This window comes from Harmonia axyridis, chromosome 4 (assembly GCF_914767665.1).
Source record: "Harmonia axyridis chromosome 4, icHarAxyr1.1, whole genome shotgun sequence".
Classification (NCBI taxonomy): Eukaryota; Metazoa; Arthropoda; class Insecta; order Coleoptera; family Coccinellidae; genus Harmonia; species Harmonia axyridis.
The window spans coordinates 9432592-9453031 of NC_059504.1; the positions used below are offsets into that span (position 1 = coordinate 9432592).

Sequence of the window (20440 nt, forward strand, 5' to 3'; positions counted from 1 at the left end):
GGCGTTATATGGAGAAATGAGAAATAGTCCTAAAATAATAGACAAATTCAGAATGTAGAGGAATCGAAATTAAATGACATTTATCAAATATAAATATATAAATAACCCTTATTCAATATCTCTTTCAACGAGTTTGCATAGGTAGTTGATGTTCACTTCGATAGATATTTTTTTGATGATTAACATTTACTAATGTTGTAAATTTTTGCTATTTATTCTATTCTTCTGAACACAAGTTTGATCTAAACATCGTTGCCCTTGTTTCCCAAAAATGTGCTCCCAAAAATCAATCAGTATAGAATAAAATCACTAAATCAATTTGAGAAAAGACATGCAATGAAAAAATTGAATTGAAAACTCGCTTTCAACACAAAATGCCGGAAAGCCAAAATCATCTACTCTTTCGTCAGTCAATCAACACATGTCCAGAAATAATCATCTCTCCAAATATTCGAATTTGATTTGATATAGAAACATTTCTGCCTAGACTGCTATCTTACCGAACTACACTCAGTCTAACCTTATACAGAACTGCTATGAAATGATAAAGTGATTGGTTCAAAAACGAGCGCTCAAAAATGAAAAACAAAATATACACATCCTTCAGCAATATATAATTCGTATAGACTTCCGTCAGGTTATCTTCGCTGAACCAAACTCAATTCGATTAGTTACTCTGTTCCGTCGAAAACTTATCCTACCTTACTCCCTTACTTTCTGTGTAAAAAGAGCAATGATTCGCCGGTGATGGACTCCCAAAAACTTCTCAATTACAAGTTCAACTTCACGCCGCAAACAAATGTCATTATAGGGACTTTATGGTTGAAAAGACCGAAATTAGACCATACTCAACAAGGCAATTAAGTACACAATGAATGAAGACTGATATCAAACGGAACCATTCTCTCAGGAGATAAGGGAGAGGGAGAGGTAGATGTTAGTTAAGAAAGTCAGTTAATTCGAAGGAAACAACTTGACGGCTAATTTGGTTTGACTGACTACCAATTAACTGTGTGCCAGGACGTATCGTGCAATCTAATGAGGTAAACCAAAAGGGAAAGCAAGAAAAGACCTTCGTCAGAGATGCGATCACCCCATTTTCATTCGTAGGATGGATGGGGCTTGACATCTAACCCTTGATCCCCTTTTTTTCTACGATTCAGACCGGAAATCGGGCTCAATTCTACTGCTCACGTGCATACTTGATCTTTAGCTCACAACTTCTTGTTGATTGAATACTCTTCGAGATACGTGGAATAAAGGAGGGGAATAATCCTTGATAATAGAGTTTCAATATTGCGAATTGAATACAACCCCACGAATATTACTCAATGATTTATTCTATTCAGGTTTCCAAGTTTCAAGGTATATCAGCTAATCAGTAATTGGTGAAAGGATCTGATACCTTCTGAGTTTACAGCTCACCACATATGGATAAGATCTTCTATATGTATAGGCATATGTATAAATGGAATTTTCAAATACGAGCTTTCATTTTGATATTGAAAAAATTAAGAAGAGATTGCCGTAATTGAAGCCTATATCGAAAGTTCAGACGAATCATTCTATGGAAAAGGTATAGAGAAGTTAGACGAGCATTGAAATAGCCACACATATCACTGTCGATTTTCTAATAAAAAATGTGACCTTACTGATAAGATCTGCGACTTATTATGTTATTTGTGTCACATATTACAAAACTTTTCAACTCTATCAATCTTCATTTGCGTTCAGTATCTCATTATTAATTAAAATTGATCTCCAACTTGAATTACTGTTCTTCTACCAATAAGTGAAAACTTCTTCAATGATCGAAATAATTATTCCTTCACACGCTCCAATATGTGGGTAAGTTGAAATTGCAAAAGAGAAAATACCCGTTTGATGAATACGTAAGTCGTGTTCAAATAATGAAAGCAGAACTTCTGTTAGCATTCGGATATTGGCTATATTCTCAGTCTACTTCGCCTCACTTGCAACAGAATTTTTCATGAATAGTGGGGAACATGCAAAATTCCCAAGTTACGTGCGCTATATTGCTAGTCAATGTGGCATTGTAGGTTCTAGAGAATTCATATTCAAATATTATTTCACTCTGAGATTGCTTGTATTGGATTAGTTTGGAGCTCTCAATTTAGCATTCTATACGATGCTCCAGGACAATTCACGTAGATGTTCTTCACCTGAATCATTAGTTTTCCTTTCCATTCGTATATCCTCGTTTAGGTAGGATCATGGATTTTGAATAGATACTAGTATGAAGTTATCTGAATAGCGACTGGAATAGTTTCAAATCATTAGCATACAAAAAAACCTTGAATAGTTTCCGATATAGCTGCATTATAAAAATTAGAGGCCCCGGAAAGAATCCTTGTGGTACACCCGAAGTACTTCTAGATTCAAAGCCATCAATTATAAGAAAATGATTGTTCTTATATATCAAAATGCATGATCTTCTACTAATTCTCTAATTCTCACTGTTACTGTTGCATATTTCATTGTATGATCATCTGATCCCAAAACAATCAAATCAATATTTGATGACTGGTATCCTCACTCACTCTGAACCCATAACGTCCTGATGAAATAATTACATCATCCTAAATGGACCGGTTCTAATTTCATCCCTAATTAGAAGTCGGGTGCTGATAGTCTATCAAACTTTGATGAGGTCTACAGAATCAAACCTTACTGTACACGGCATTCATTAACTTCCACTGGCTATTGAATTATAAATTAAGAAGCAAGTGAGAACTTGGCGTAGATCGAGTTTGAGGTTTACTTCATCACAAGAAGATTATTTCACGAGGAGGTAACGTTTGGGTTATTAGAGAAGTTCTATTCGGCACCTACTTGAAATCGTTATTCACACACTGAAATATTGATTCACTAATTACTGATCTTTGGTGTCTTGTCGTTGTTAGTTGAAAGAAAGTATGTTCTTTAGTAGACGATAATAGCAAATTATTAAGTTTATTTGAAGCATATGTGGAGTTTCAATTTCTGAATAGAATATAGCCGAAATGTGAGCCTTATTTACGTTTACACCCATGTAATCTGCACCAAAAATTATAAGCCAAAAAGTGATTTGTTACATATTTTGCATTTCATTGTTTATGTTTGCTTTCAACCCTTCCTAGAACCGCTTACTTATATAAATCTTAATTTCAATTTATTCAGATTAAAATCCTCTTGAGACCTGAATACTTTGGAGTGAAATGAATTATTCTCTAATTAAATCATTACATGATTTTTTAAATTCTTCTCAGTAGAGAAGTCATATTAATTACATAAAAATGCTGTGAAGATGTTGCATTTCGCTGGCTGTATAACGCCTTCGAATTACTTAGTTCTCATACAGTTGTCCCAAAATATGTTCCCATCTCCCAAACTCAATCTGATCTGACTTGAAATAAAGTTTGATGAATTTTCTTTTTTTACAGCATCTCGTATTCGATACGAGATCACAAGCGGTAACATAGGAGGAGCCTTTGCTGTCAAAAATATGACAGGCGCTATTTACGTGGCAGGTGCATTAGATTACGAGACGAGAAAACGGGTAAGTTTTCACTTTTGACATCTAGAATTTTTACAGGAGAGTGTTATGGGGTTGTCGTGTATTGCTAAGGATATCGGGATATTTTTACGATTTTCTGTCGGATTTTAACAGGATAATTTTTCGACAAACTCTCCAGTTTGTGTTGATTTTACCTAGAAACTCGAGGTATACACTGAAATAAAAATCAAAACTCTTTTCAAATTGGTGAAAATGATTATGTCGAAAAAATGCTGCTCGAATGGATACTCAAGAATTTTTCGAGAATGAACATAAATTAATAAAGCTGTTCTGCTGGCACATGTCAGCAAAACAATGCAAATATGACACTATACTTAATTATTTCCTCTTTCAATGTTGGATGAATCGGTTCGTGATGAAAATAATGAAATTGAAAATGTGAAAAAAAATATAGCGAATATAGAGAGGTGGAATTCGAACCCGGGTCAAACGATAAAAAATATGATATTTGGAATCATCACAACAGAAATTTATAAATGTGTTGTGTAAAGTTTCCGAGTACGGATTCAACATTGGAAAACTATTACTTGACTTGATTTTGGGTTGGTTTCAAGTCAAGCTCAAGGTACTTGAGCTTGAGCCAAGTAGCTTGAATATCAAGTCAAGCCATGAACCCCTATTTCCGAGTAATGAGTATTTTCGAATTTGTTTTCTCGATTTTTTCCACATAAAATCAATTCTACTAAATTCAATGTGAATAGAACTTACAGCTTTCCAGAAAAGCTCAGGTTGGTGAACGGTTTTTTTCATTCGGTATTTCAAAAATACACATTCCAAAACTCTGCTTATTTCGGGGACAGCTCAAATGTGAAACGATTTTTAAGGTCTTTCAGTTGAAATAATGAAACAAAAAAGTTAGAAGTTGAACCATTAGAAAAAACTGATAGCAATATCTCATAAAATATCAGTTAACTGAGAATTCAATCAACGTCATTATTTTCAATGAAAAAATTTTTTTCAAGAATGTTCTTACAGAAATAAAGAAATTTCAACATGAAAAAAAGTTATTAAAATATTACGAAAATGAACATTTTCGAAAAACACCCAGAAACTACATAGTTTCTGGTGATGCAGCTATACAGTTGCGGTTTTCGCCAATCAGATTCTTATGGAAATTGGCCCTCAGACAGTGACATCATTTTTTTTTCCATCTAGAATAGAAATAGAACTTCCCTTTCGAAAGTGTCCAATTGGGCTCAACCTGTACATCCCTTTTGGCACTCATTTTTTTAGAATTCTGAAGACGAAATCCTAATTTCGACGAAATGATCAAACTGAATAAATCCTTTCCCGGATTAATCCACCACGTCATAAATAATGGAAATATAATTCAAAGGTTCAAGAACCCGTGAAAGCCAAGCCATTCCGGGGATACGACATAAATAAGCATCCCCTAAATGATGTACAACATAAATATTCACCTCGAATTATTGTTTCTTTCCGCGGAATTATTCCGCAAACATTCCTCTAATGGCGCAAATTATGACTGCTGAAAAGCCAGAGTGGCTTCATGTCGGCTGAGAAGGGTACAAACGGGGCTTAGGTACATTTATTAACATTACGCCTGTGTACCCGCAAGTTTTCAACTGTGCAAATTTCAAATGAAACCGTACGAGTTGGAACGTATAGAGGTGTACTATATGGAGCTTAGTCGAGTTTCGGTTAGTTTCTGGTCAGAATTCGAAACTAGGTGGAGTACGACTAACGGCATAACTGATAATGAAGATTAATGAAAGTCCATTGAAGATAACCCTCAGCTCGAAACGCAAGGTGAACTTTCAGGGTATCCTTAAATGCATGGATTCCTTTGTGTTGGTGGAGATTTTCAACGAACAAAAGGACTTCATAACCTACTTTCTTGACTTCACTTCGTCAACAATGGTTTGTTTTAAGGTCAATTCACTTACTTAAGTAACCGACGTTATATAAAATTATATAAGGTGTAGTGAAAATAAATCCATTGTGTTCGATAACTTGTTGCTATTTTGAAGATAATATCATTATGCCTCTCTCATAGAAGTCTTTGCCCCTATTGGCAAAAAATAAGGACAATCAATTTTCACAAACTTCTGTTGAAGCGAATTTTTCATCAGCAAAATTGTTCGCCTTAGATAGTAACAGATAGTAATCCCTTGATGCCCTTTTGGACTATAAGATGGATGCATAAAAACCTCACAACCAAGCTCCCGGAGCTTCTGGCGAATCACTATCGATGTGAGTGGCCTGGTGTTGTCCTCATGGAACACAATTCCTCTTCTATTGGGCAAAGTTGGCCGCTTCTGGACGATTGCTTCCTTCAGAAGGTTTAATCGTTGACAGTACAGTTCCGAGTTAACAGTTGAGCCGTAGGGGAGCAGCTCATATTAGATAAATTCATGCCAATCTTACCAAACACACAGCATAACCTTCCTGGCGGATAATTCTAGCTTGCCCACCGTTTCCGACCACGGCCGTTTTTACTTGACGTTGTCGTAAGTGATCCACTCTTCAACACTAGTCACCTACCGATTCAAAAGTGGGTCGATTTCAGCAGCGATTCGCAGATGGCAATTCGATCCATGTTGTCTTTTTACGTTAACTTTTGCCTTATGCCTTATGGAAATGGTTCCAAATGGTTTTCTGTGCAATTCTCAATAATATCATTTTTTAGTTTTCTGCTACATATTGCTGTAGGAGCACTATTCTGGAATATTATTATTCGAACTGGGGTCGTTGTGGCTCCGGAAGCCTTCCGGGAACTGCGACCTTTTGTTCTCTATCCCACTCATTCATGGAAACCCAAGGAGGTCCTCAATGGCGTTGATAAAACTGACAACCTCCTCACGGGTCTTGGCTGTTACATCACGGGTATTCAGGACCGGCTTCCCAATATGAATGGTTCTTAGGCCAGCCAGCTCTGGACTCTTGCATACCATGTATTCAGCTGTTTCTGCTTCTGATACACAGAGCCTGCAAATCTCATCTGCTGACTTTCCCATACGGTATAAATGATGTTTGTGCTGACAGTGCCCCGTCAGCAGTCCCACCATCACCCGAAGCTCAGCTTGTGACAGCTTCTAAAGCTTTCTGTCGTAGATAGGTGAAATCATTACGAATTTCAAGTCCAAAAGTGTTTGTCCAGTGGGTTATCCAGTTATTCAACTCCTATTGCTGGATCGCTGCCCTATAAAGGTCTTTTCCTAGTCCACAGGAAGGCTCAAGTGCAGCAGGTGTTAACTTTAATGCACTTTTTACAAGTTCATCGGCTTTTTCGTTTTCCTCAACACCAAAGTGCCGTGGTACCCATAGTAGAGTCACTTTATTGCCTTTGGCCAATTCTAAAATATACTTAGGTAATCTTAGTGGATGATTTCTCATCATCGGCATTTGGTTGGAGTATAACAAATGAAGTCTTCTGGCATTTCCTACGGTTGGAAATTTTGTTAGGTAAATTTTGCCTTGATTGACTGAAGGAGACTAACGTCCTCAATAATTTTATGTAATCACTAAACCAATATTGGTAGGTTATATTGCCAGAACAGAAGTTCGATAGGAATTTTTTCAATTAGGGTTTTGAAAATGTCCTGAGGAATTTGACGGAACTAGTTCCTATGTTCTAGTGAAAAACTACACCGCCTGAACAAACTAATTTCTACACAACAAAATTTTTTTTCCTACGGATGCATTCGCGACTATGCATAAATTTAGAATGGTTGCCAGGCTGTTGATCACTAACTGGTATTCCCCTTTTAGGACATCATTCATCTGTTATGGCTACCCGAGTTAATGGAACCGCCTGATATCTCGTTGTGAAATGAACACACACCTCCGCACATTTCAAACTATCATAATTATGTGGTCGTTTCCAAATCAGATGCGAAATGAAATTTCCTGTTTTGGACTACAACAGAAACCTTTCACGTTGCGGTCGTGCTCTGCTTTAGCCCTGTTATTCCATTTAGGGTTTTTCTAGTTTCGGACGAAAACACAATTTTTCTACCGCGAACTGCATTCATTAGGGGGTTTATCTGCTTGCTGAAAAGAATTTTTTTATTTTAGTTTCATGTGATGTTGTTGTTCAGGGTGTTGTTGTATTAAAATGAACATGGATTTATTATGATTTTTAATTCATGCTTTACAATTTTTTTTTCCGGACTTCATATTTTGATTAAGTGCATTACTTTCGAGTGAATGATTTATAATCATTAATGTCCTTTAATTTCTTTTTCTACTACCGAAAACTATTAGAGAGTGATACTAATAGTAATTATCGAGTCTGTTCGTCCGTTCTGTAGTACAATATCAAAGTTGATATCAATCTTACTCTAATAATCTGATTCTTATCATTTGTGTCTGCATTATAAAGTAATTCTCGATTAAACATGCCAACTTACGAGCCAAATTCTCGTCATTTGCTGGAGGTTTCAATTTTCTGTTTTGAAATGAAGAAATCTGCGGATCAGACTCATCGAATACTCTCAAATACCTATGGTGAGGGAGGCCGCTATTAGTCGGGCCGAGAGTGGTTTCAACGCTTCAAGAACGGTGATTCTGACGTCGAAGACCAGCATGGTGGTGAAAGAGAGAAGATGCAGAATTGGAGGCATTACTTGATAGAAACTCATGTCAAACGCAGCAAGAATTGGCAGGATCATTGGAAGTGACGCAACTAGCCATTTTAAAACGAAAGCCATAAGAATGGTTCAGAAACCAGGAAATTGGGTGCCGTACGAGTTGATGTCGGGAGATATTGAACGACGTTTGTTTGTTTGTAAACAGCTGATGTATGATGCATGATCAGTTTTTCACAATAAAGCTTCGAATTTCGGAAAAAACGGAAGAAGCAAAATTGTACGCATATGTCAATAAAGCGCTCTGAAGCTCGAAGTCGATACTATTCCTGGATTTTTTTATCTATTGGATTAATAAGCGTAAATTTCTTACGAATTTGTTACTAATGATGTCATTAGTTCCGGATTGTTCCGGTTGCGGTTGCGGCTAGCCGCAACGTTCTGCGGTCAGCCGCAGAATGCTCTCAGTTGTTCGTTCTCCGTCTCCAAAACGAAATCCATTTCGTAGATACGTGTTATCAATTCGCGAAATATCGCAGAACGCGAAAAATCAATCGCTGCTCGGGGCACGTAATGGAAATTCGAACTCTCCGTAGCATTACGAGCGGTATGACGGCTTCGATTCACGTGCGTAATAATTGATTTAATTGAAAGCTGTGCATTTTACACGACTCGACCAGCGGGATAATTTCACGGGTATGCTGATGCGAAACGGAAGCAGGAATTGGACTGAGCGAAAACGCGCCTTTTGAAGTATGAAACCATAGGGGCGGAATAAAAATATTGAATTGTGTGAAATTAGTTTTTCCAGACTCCGTCTGCTCGAACTTCTGCGGATGTAGGAAGTTGGCGCGCTCTGCTCGTTACGCTTTGTATTCAAAATGGAATTGGGGATTCCAATTTGTGCGGTTTTTGATACTTTTATCAACGGCGAGAATGTGGTCTAATTTTTTTGAATTTCACTTATATCTACTGGTGTGCATCTGGAATTGTGTTGTGTAATTTTCGTATTGTACCTCATAAATTATCATTTTCAATAAGAAACTTTTGGAATTGTTCTTTTGACAATAAATGTGAACCATCCATGAAATTTCCATAGCTTACGTTTTAGAATGTGTAGAATCATAAAATCCAATGAGAAGAAGTTTTTGTAAGGAGCATTAAGAGCTATTCATATGAAATTTGGTACAAAAATCATTTGTTATACCGTATTTTTCCTCCTAGCACGAGATTACGACCCCCACATAAATATTTAAAGTGATAGATCAATGAATTAAATATTCATATCTAGAATTTTACACCGCATCAAAGATCTAGCTTGAATATTTTCGGAATTTAAGTGTTCCGCTCAGAATATAATGTTTATGAATTGAAGAATCATTTATACGACTCTTTGAGACCACATAACTTTTCTTATTTGTATTTTGCATGGCTTTGAAGTTTTTATTTAATATCAACACGCAGAATCCCTCAACATAACAGGCAAGACTCACAATCCTAGCAACAGTAATCCAGAAGGGAGTATCAGTGAAAAATAATACGCTTATTTCATCCACGAATGCTCAATTTCGAATTAAAAATGGCTTCTAGATGGAAAAACATTATGACAGCACCTGTCAGCAGTGTTTTCCAGTATACTCGAGGCCTCAGAAGAATAAACGTGGATAGAGGGGGCACATGTAATTTTCAGTAAGCAAATTTTGTCCCCAACATGAACTATCAAATTTGATATGAAGCGCGCAGAAATGAAAACATATCAGTGATACGATATTTTACTCAATTCACCAATTTCTCCACAAAGAACGCACTTCTTATGTCCCATAGTGAATCAACGTTTCATCATAACTCAAATATATTGAAATAAATACCTAATTATATCAGAAATTCAGAAAACAAACTTCAAGCGCATCAAACGACATGAAACAACCAATGACACTAGGAGAGCAAAAGTTGTGATACCTTGGATTTCAGCAGGTAGATACAGAAAGTAAAAAATATTCTGCTTATCATAAATTCGTCAATTAGGAAAAATATCAGATTCCAAATATCAAATTTGCATATTTAATCGGGAATCACATCAATAAATATATTTCATTCAATATGATATACATTCATAACGATATAGTAAAATTGTGGGTTTGAAAATATATCACAATCCGACAACGTAATCTAACCATGTTGGGGACATTTGAAAATTGCTTATACTACCTCTATCTATGTTTATTACTCTATGACTCTATGACAAAACTTGACAGCTGTTGTCACCAAAAATTATAATACCTTTGATAACAAATAACTATGCTCTCATGAACTAGTCTTGTCAAATACCATTCGAGCATTCAATTTTACCTGTGAAAAAAATCGAAAAAATATAATCTTGTATACGGAAGGACGGCAGACGAAGATAATAGAATTTAAGGATTGATTCCTGGTCAGTGAGTCGAACCTTATCGTTTCAGATATAATTCTCGGTACAAAATTCGAAAATCCCCAACATTGTCACTAAATGTTTGTCCCGCAATAGCTCCAACACGAAAACCATTCAGCACACCCTGTTTATCATTGATTCAATAATCCCTTGTATAACAAATATGTTATTATCAATCATTCATCCGGCTAAAACCAGCAGCCCATAACGCATTAGCTGATCAGCCCTCGTCCTATGCGTTGAAAATTATCCAGCATAATGCAAACATGGCGCTGAATTAATAACATTAAACAATTGATATTCCCATCATTTCAGCACGGTTCGCTGACAAGACTTATTATCCAGTCGAATTCTGGAATAAGTAAATACCTATCAACAGAATGGACCCCTAGGGTGATGGAGCTGACACTGATGGCGCATCAAGCGTGTCTCGTACATACGAATGAAATTAACACTCATTAATTCATTTATTGCACTTGATTAATTATACGAGGAACCCGGACAAAATCCGGATGAATCGAGAGAGGCTTCGGATGATGCGAAAGTTTGGAATGGAGATGTTTTCCGCAGGCTTTTCCGTAATCCCCAAAGCGAAATATCGGTTTTTCAATAGAGACAGTGTATTTCTGACCGCTAAAGGCGATAACAACTATCTATATGTAGGAAGAATCAGAGATATATTCACGAATCTCAACTATGAAGTCATATTGAATATTGGGAGTTTCTTCGGAGGGAATTTTCCAGGTGATGTGACTGGAAAAGTTTTCTGTATCCTTTGAATCTTGTCCCTTGTCGAGAACGCTTCAGATCCCATAATGGAACTAATGTTTTTTTTTTGCATTTACGCATCCACCCTGCAGTAATAAAGCTCTTTGAAATTTCACAAAAGTCAGATGACACACTTGTTGGAAATGCCTAGAAAAATGCCATCAAAGACATTTGAGGAATAGAATCCTTCAGAACTCGATGGAACACAATTTTAAAGAAATTTGGCATTAGATCCTGGTGAATTTTCTCATATGAAATAAAGTTAGTGAACAGAAATATTCACAATTGTTGAAATTTCACTCCAGTGTCTGTCTGACCCCAATCCACAAAGCCTGAATGTGACATGTCGATTCTCTTCTACATCCACATTGCTATCAAACGCTGAACTCACATTTCATAACATAATAACGTATTTGGCCTGAATTAGAACAGTGGTATCCTCATCAGTGGTGGAACATGATATTGTGGTGTTCAGGGCCTTTGATCTTTCCTACAGGAACGCACTTTCGATGTATCAGTATTGGAAAGAACTCCTTATCGCGACCATGATGTGTCACTGATGGAGCATCAGGAGTATCTCGTACATACGAATAGAATTTGATACTCATCAATTCATTTATTGCACTTGGTTAATTATACAAGGAACCCAGACAAAATCCGGATGAATCGAGAGAGGCTTCGATTGATGCGAAAGCTTGGAATGGAGATGTTTTCCGCAGGCTTTTCGTAATCCTTGAAGCGGAATATCGAAAGGATTTTCAATAGAAGCAGTGTATTTCTGACCGCTAGAGGCGATAACGTTTTTCAGATAACACCCACCTACATGGAGAAAAAACCAGAGATGTATTCAAAGATATCTCATATGAAGTTATATTGAATATTGGGAGTCTCTTCGGAGGGAATTTTCCAGGTGATGTAACTGGAAAAGTTTTCTGTATCCTTTGAATCCTGTTCTTTGTTGAGAACGCTACAGATCCCATCAATGGAACTAATGGTTTCTTCTGCATTTACGCATCAACTCAGCAGTGTTCGAGTTCTTTGAAATTTCACAAAAATCAGTTCCTAGAAATATGCCATCAAAGATATTTGAGGAATATATTCCTTCAGAACCGGATGAAACGTAGTTTCCAGAAATTTGGCAAAAGATTCTTGTGAATTCTCTTGTATGAATTAATGTTAGTAAACAGAATATTCGCAATTGATGAAATTTCACTCTAGCGTCTATCTGACCTCAATCAACAAAGCCTGAATGTGACATGTCGATTTCACATTGCTATCAAACGCTGAACTAGCATTTCATAACAATAATATTTTTGGCCTGAATTAGAACAGTGTTTTCCTTATCAGTGGTGCGACCAGAAATTTGTTGTGTTCAGGGCCTTTGATGTCTTTCCTACAGGAACGCACTTTCGATGTATTAGTATTGGAAAGAATACCCCACTGATGGAGCAACAGGAGTATCCCGTACATACGAATGAAATTTAATACTCATTAATTCATTCCTTGCACTTGATTAATTATAAGAGGAACCTCTACAAAATCAGGATAAATCGACAGTGGTTTCACCTAATGCGAAAGTTTGGGATAAAGATGTTTTCCACAAGTTTTTCCGTAATCCTCTGAGCGGTATGTTGAAAAGTTTTTCCGAGGATTTTTCAATGGAAGCAGTTTATTTCTGACAGCTAGAAGGGATATCGCTTTTCAGTTAACACCCATGTGGAGTAATAACCAATAGATCTTACATATGAAGTGATATAGTATTAGGAGTTTCTTTGGAGGAAATATTATAAATTATGTAAATGGAAAAGTTTTTCTGTATCCTTTGAATTCCGTTCTTTGGTCACTTATGGTTTCATTTGTATTTAAGGTCCACTCTGTAATAACCCTGTTCTTTGATTTTCCCTCAAAAAGTCTAATGAAGACGATGCTTGTTGGAAATGCCTAAAACTTGTCATCGAATATATTTGGGAAATATATTTTTTCAGAACATGATGGTGGCTTATTCTTCTCTCGAGACATTATCTGACAGTTGACGTCATCGGACTGACACGATAGCTGCCAATTTACAGAATATAGGTCGAGGTTATTTTGTCTAAATTTATGTTGACTGCGATCATTTAAACCAAGTGGGATTACGATTGATCAACAGATTGTTATGAATTCAGAATAAGGTTATAATTATAATTCTGATTAAATTTGGGTTTTCGACATTCAGAAGCTATATGCAACACAATTGCATATACGTTCGTAATTTTGGGACCCCATTAAAATTGAATTCATGATGATAACATGCTCTCTATAGTTCCGAAAATAATTGTGCCAACGGAGCAGAATGTCCAGCAGGATAATGCATGTTTACTCAAAACATATTTGAATGAATTTAACAATCTTTATGTGTTTGTAATTATTATAAATTTTTCGGAATGGAAAATAAGCCAAGTTAAATTAAAATGAGTAAGGATGTGAAGCTAACTAACTAACTAACTTCTATTCATTTCGACTACCACTTACTGCTACAGCCATCTATTGCGAAACGCCGAAAGAAATAAAAATATAATAAACATAATGTTTTTTGGTTAGTTTCAAAATCCATTTCACTTGAATTTCATCATTTACGGGTATTTAAATTTCACAACCAAAAACTAATCGAGAAAATAAAGTTCCAAGTTTCTATTTTCCTCAACAGAGTGTCCTCTCAAACGTTTCCAGAACGGATTTAACTTTTATCGCATGGCGAATTCCCACTCTTCTTCCTGCTAATTTCCACAGCTAGATTGGATCCAACGTAATTACGGACAAAGTTCCATTCTTTGATCTTTGCGTTTGAAGACTTTTATATGGACATTCCTCACTCTATGGGTAAATGGAGGTCGACTGGGTAGGTTTTCATCTTTGGTAATAATAATTGTTTTGGGAACGAAAAAAGTGCTACGAATTTAGAGATGTTGTATGTAATTGAGAGGTTTGTGAAGTTTCACGTTTGCACTTTGAGCGAATCCCGCAGGAGTTTCACCAATTATGCATTCAGTCTCGAAGAATATCATGATTCAGTGTGAAAAATGGAAAAAAATAAGAAAAATGAGGAGAGCATCCATATGAAAGAACGTCAACATTGGAATGTGGAATGGCATCAGGTCGTCTTTTCTGATGAATCTCGATTCTCCTTGAATGCACATCATGGCCGAAGAAGGGTTAGGCGACGTCGGGAAGAAAGACGTGAACCTCAGTTTAATTTTGAACGTCATGTACACCGGACAGTAGGCGTTATGATATGAGGTGCTGTTGCACATGCAACTAGACCACGCTTAGTCTTCATTCGAGGTAACATGACAGCGCTGCGTTACCTTCAAGAAATAGTGGAGCCATATGTTCTCCCTCACCTTAACCGGCTCGAGAATCCAATATTTCACCAAGATAATGCCAGACCTTATGTTGCCAGAGTTAGTTTAAACTTTTTCGAAGCGACCCATGTGAATATTTTGCCATGGACACCCAGATCCCCCGGTTTTTCGCCCATAGAGCATGTTTTGGACATCATGGGTTAAAGGTTGGCAGGAAGATATCGCTTTGCGATATGCTCGCCTTTTGCACTTTTTTTTAACAAACTATTGTACAACCTTTTATGCAATAAAGAGTTCTAATAATAATAATAAAGTCTTGGAAATTTACCCCAACCCCCACGGACTTTGGTGGCTCTGAGACATGAAGTACAGGTAGCTTGGGATAGTATCTCTCAAGAGGAAATAGACGATCTTATTGTATCAATGCCGAGACGTGTTGGGGAGTGTGTAGGTAATCGCGGTAGACAAACACATTATTAACAAATTCATTAAAAAAAAGTTGTAAACCCCTTCGTTTTTCCTCCAAATTTCAATCATTTACTCCTTGCTATACTATCTTTCTTTCACAAAAAAAAAAATTGGATTTAAACAGCTCCTTCTAAGTGTTGCAGTTTCTGTGTCAGTTAATATAGTTTTGCTACTAGAGAATTCCTCTAAACTTCACGCAAACTTAGTGACATCGTATAGCGTAAATGTATATTATTCATAACTCAATTATAAATTCCGTATAAAGCACGTCACATTCCCATTGAACTCAGTTTCTATGGAACCGCACTCCTGTCCAGAGCAATTCAAGGGGCCTCAACTCTATGCGTCTTCACAAACAAATCCCTGAATGAAGACAGTTATCGATTTTCATTGCCCAGCTGCGCTACCATTCGTTTCAAAATCTCTTGAAATTTCCATAAAGACTTCCACGTTCTGCATTTATCTACAGTGATAAATACGCCACAGGAATAAGCTCACAAAACATTCCAGCCGTTGAAGCACAAGGTCCAAAGCCCCGCAGGTTTACAAAGCATACATAGCCCTTTGGATTTCGGATGCCTTTCGAACAATGCCATTCTGTTTGTTGAAATGTCCCTCGCCCATGTTACGATTCTGGTTCCCTTGATCATTTCGGTTTGATCTTCCTGGAAACTGAGATTATCCGCTTCTGGTGGAATAGATGCTAAACGTTGTTCGAAATGATGAAATACACGGTGGCTGGTGACCAATTGGACGGAGTTCAGGTAGAGGATATCTTTGAGAGTCTGGAAATGATATTTAATGTCAGATCGGTGATGTCTTTCTTGAGATACAGAATGTTTCCGGGAATTCTGAGAATTTTCAAACCGACTGTTGTCTCACTGGTCAACAGACACCCTGTATGTACCTACATATGTACATAGGCGTACAACTTTGTTTCCGCCGTTTTTTCCGGAATTCGAGGCTTTACTGTAAAAAACTGCATTCATGATGCAAAGTATTGTCCATCGCTGGCCACTAATTTCTTTCATCTTTCGGTCAGCGTAGAATACGGCAGGTGAAGTAGGACTTCCATTTCAACGTTTCCAAGTATGTCTTGACCACTTTCGCAACATCGAGCATTGTCATGCTGTAAAATTACTTCATCATGTCTTCAGTTATATTGCGGCCATTTGACTTTCAATGCTCGACTCAAACGCATCATTTGCGTTCGATAACTATCGCCTGTTTTTGTGTCAGTCGGTTTGAACAACTCGTAATTCTCTACGCCGAGCTGGTCACGCCAAATACTGAGCGTGACCTTGGAACCGTCTTCAGTCACATTGCAATGCAGAAATCCCTCCTGTCTTCGTCTTGCAAACAGCTGTTTAAAAGCAAACAAACGCCGTTCAACATCTCTCGGCTTCAACTCGTACGACACCCAATTTCCTTGTTTCTGAATCATTCCCATGACTTTCAGGCGTTTTGAAATGGGTTTTTGCGTCACTCCCAATGAACCTGACAATTCTTGTTGCGTTTGACACGAGTCTTGATTAAGTAATGCCTCCAATTCTGCATTTTCGAAAACCTTCTCTCTTCCACTGGCCTTCGACGTCAAAGTCACCGTTCTTGAAGCGTTGAAATCACTCTCGACGTTCTTTCACTAATAGCTGCCTCACCAAAGGTATTTGAGAGCTTTGGATGAGCCTTAGCCGGAGATTTCTTCATATTAATGCAGAAAATTGAATCCTCCCGCAAATGACGAGAATTTGACTCGTAAGCTGACATGTTTAATTGATAAGAACTTTATGATGCAGACAAAAATCGACTAATATTTCGATGGCGTTATGTTTACAAATTTTTTTTTGTTTGGAATATGTATCAGCGCCAAGATTACTGAGTTTGATATTTATTCAGGAGATTGATGAGATCATGACAAAAGTAATGGAAATGGAATAAATCTCTGATGAGTCAGTAACACCTATCAGTAGTTACAGTCTGTGACCTGATGTTAAATATGTCTTCTTCAAAATTTGTAGTCATCAGAAAATATAGGAAACTAATACAAGAACAGATGAACGTTGAAACTTATAAATTATAAATAAACAAAACTAAATGTAAATCTATAAGATTTACAGATTCGTGAGCAATCAATCATGAGCAATATAATTTTGTAAAAGTTCTTATGTTCTCTACATATTAACCTTGAATGAGAATATCCAGTGTATTTTCCTCGTTCCAGCCCTGTTGTACAGACATAAACTCCGAATGTCTCCATAACCTACTTAATCCGCCTAGGGATATCATAATTCGATTCACCCACTTGTAACGAAGAACTACAGTTATAGTTCAAACTTCCGAAAGAGATAATTGGTGAACTAACAAACTAGCTCACATCAGACTTGCCTAGGACACACGCGGAAAATAGCTACAGCATAAACAAAGAGTCGAATGATATAACTCACTAGTGCAAACTTCCGAAAAGTCTGAACCAACTAGAATCCAATTAGAACTTGCTCAGGAACTTCTCGTTAGAGCCGAAAAAAAAAAATAATACGAGTCTGAACGGGGATTCTGGGTAAACAGCGGAATACGGAAACGGCAAAAATATGTTACCCAGCTTCTTTCTTCTCCAAAATATTCACGCTAATATACGTCCGAACTTATTACATATTTTCCGTTCTCATTGGAAAGGAAGCTTTTATTCTTACTGCGTTTTTGCGACGGCACTTTCAGGTATAGGGAATGAAACAGCGTCCTTTTGGGAATTTGAGCAGCGCCATTATTCTTCTACATTATCGTTTGAGAATGGTGCCTATAAAGAGCACTCTTTAAACCTTACGTTATCGGGATGCTTCCAGAGTTTACTACTCAGTGAGATCTTATATTCCCTTTCAAAATAACATCACAAGACAATTCGCGAAATTGGGATTTTATATTATGGTGAAACCAACCGCACTTTATGCTCCATGGATTCGAATCAGAGAGGAAATAAAAACAGGATATTTCAGCCATTTTAGAAAGAAAAATTTGGAGAAGAATTGACATAACGTAACAACTTTATATTTTCACTCTCGAAATGTTATTGCATGTATCAAAATTAGATATTAAAAAAATACGGGAACTTCTAACATCGAAATAAGTATTATTATAATTCAAATGAGGAAAACATTTTCGTTTCAGGGGTATTGGCGTGTGTTGAAATTCATGTTCATGTAATTTTCCATGAAATGTCGCTTGTACATCCAAACCGTTATTATAGAATACAAACACTCAATTAACCTGCAAAGTGACATGTCATGAAAACATGGAATGACGTGATAGTTTCAACACAATATCATTTATCACCTATTAGGAGCAATTATAGTGAGGAAAAAATGTATTGAAATAATAAATGCATTTCTGTTTGGTTTCATCTTGCTCCTTTCGATATATGACATTATACAGGGTGATTATTGATGATATGCTAATTTTTAAGCGACTATTAGGAGCTTCATATAATTGTATTTCATAAACGTTCTAACCTTTGGGATTCAGGGTGATAAATTATCCAAAAAAAGCTGTTTTTCATAGGAACGATGATGCTATTGCAGATATTTCTATCGAATTCGTTTCACATTTTCACTACATCAAGATACATTTTCTGATGCACAAACAGTTTCATTATCTTTATCAGTGGCGTCGGCGTGTGTTTTGCATTGATTATATTGGGAGAAAAAATATTACCTACTACACTGCATTTTCTCGAATTGAAAATTATTTTCGAAACCCTCATTCATTTCTGATTTTACTCTGTCTGGCATATGGTTTTCCCCTCAAAAAAATACAAATCGTTTAACTTCAGGGAGAAATTTCCTAGAATAACCATTTCGTTGAAATAACTTGCGTATTGGCTGAAATTGAATTAATATCTCCATTTATTGGCACTCAACAATGAGGTACAGAATCAGTTATCATTTGATATCAAACAAAACTAAATACATTCGAAAAATACAATTTCCCTAGAAAAATCACCCTATGACACTTTTGAGAAAATTGTGCCTGAATTGTCCATAATTTGAATTTGTTTAAGAGAAAACCATGCGTCAGAAAAAGGAAAACATGGGAATGAAATTTGTTCAACAATGAATAAAAATTTCAAAAATTATTTTTAATTCGAGAAGAAGCAGTGTCGTAACACTTTCTTTTTCTCCAAAAATAGTCAATGCAAAACCCATACAGAGCCACTGCTGAAAGTAATAAAATTGTTTGTACATCAGAAAAATCAAGTAATCAATTCACTATTCATCGTTTTCTAGACAAATTAATCTTTACTCGACAAAAGAGTACAAATTTCAAATTTAACTTTAATAGTAGAAAATATAGAATAGAACTCTACTAAACGAATTATATTCTTAATCTTCTGTCAGTTCCACGAATGAATACTGATTTTGATAAAAAAATTTATAAACTTTGTTGGAGCATGCATTACTCTATGATTAAATGGCATAACCTAAAGAACACAAACGACATAAGAAATGATAAAGAATAACTCATAATATTACTCTCCTGACCCTTTCGAATTGTATCATTCATATTGGAAAACCCTGTACTTTCATATTTAATAAATATAGAACAAAAGTTATTATCATTATCAATTCATTATGATAATTGTGATCATTTTCTACTTTTTTACAAGGAAATTTATTCTCCGAATATTGTTGATTATTTAATCGACTATGTAAATTAATATGTCTTGTGATATAAGGTACAGTAATTGAAGAATAATAGGTAATTAATCAAGGACTAATTTTCAATCTGAAATATACTTCCAATCTCTCGATTGAATATGTTCTATGTTCAGTGTATAACGTCCAGAGTTTCTAGGTAAAAAAAACGGAAAAGATTTCACAACCGATCGACTTTCACCTCCACATTGTTGAACATTCGAAATCTTTTTCCTAACTCGACATTTTTCGCAGTATGAGTTACGTTTGGCTGCGTCGGATAACCTGAAAGAGAACTATACGACCGTTGTGATACACATCAAAGATGTCAACGACAACCCCCCAGTCTTCGAAAAACCTACCTACCGAGCTCAGATCACAGAAGAAGACGACAGGAACTTGCCGAAGAGCGTTCTAAGGGCGAGTCTCCACCCATAATTTTACGGCATGCGTTTTCGTTTCCGTTCGTTATGTGCTTTTTCTGTGATTCTGTTTATTCTGTATGTTTGTTTGCCTGCACATTTGTTCGCATGAAGGACATCTAATTGGTCCTTATTCCGCTTGTAGGCTGTGTGTTTATATTCAGCTCTGACAGAGGGTTAAATGAGATATTTTTACGGTAC

The 20440-nt window shown here is 36.4% G+C and overlaps 1 protein-coding gene across 8 annotated transcripts in view; it reads left to right on the top strand.

Moving 5' to 3' along the window:
* The window catches only part of LOC123679232 (neural-cadherin), a 473272-nt gene that overhangs the window by 401892 nt on the left and 50940 nt on the right, over window positions 1-20440 (top strand). For 6 of the 8 annotated variants that reach the window (XM_045616696.1, XM_045616701.1, XM_045616693.1 and 3 more), the window contains 2 exons: window positions 3444-3559; window positions 20073-20237. In XM_045616696.1, coding sequence (XP_045472652.1) covers window positions 3444-3559; window positions 20073-20237 — 281 coding nt within the window. The remainder of the gene's footprint in view (window positions 1-3443; window positions 3560-20072; window positions 20238-20440) is intronic. The other 2 variants (XM_045616694.1, XM_045616699.1) reach the window with 1 other exon arrangement.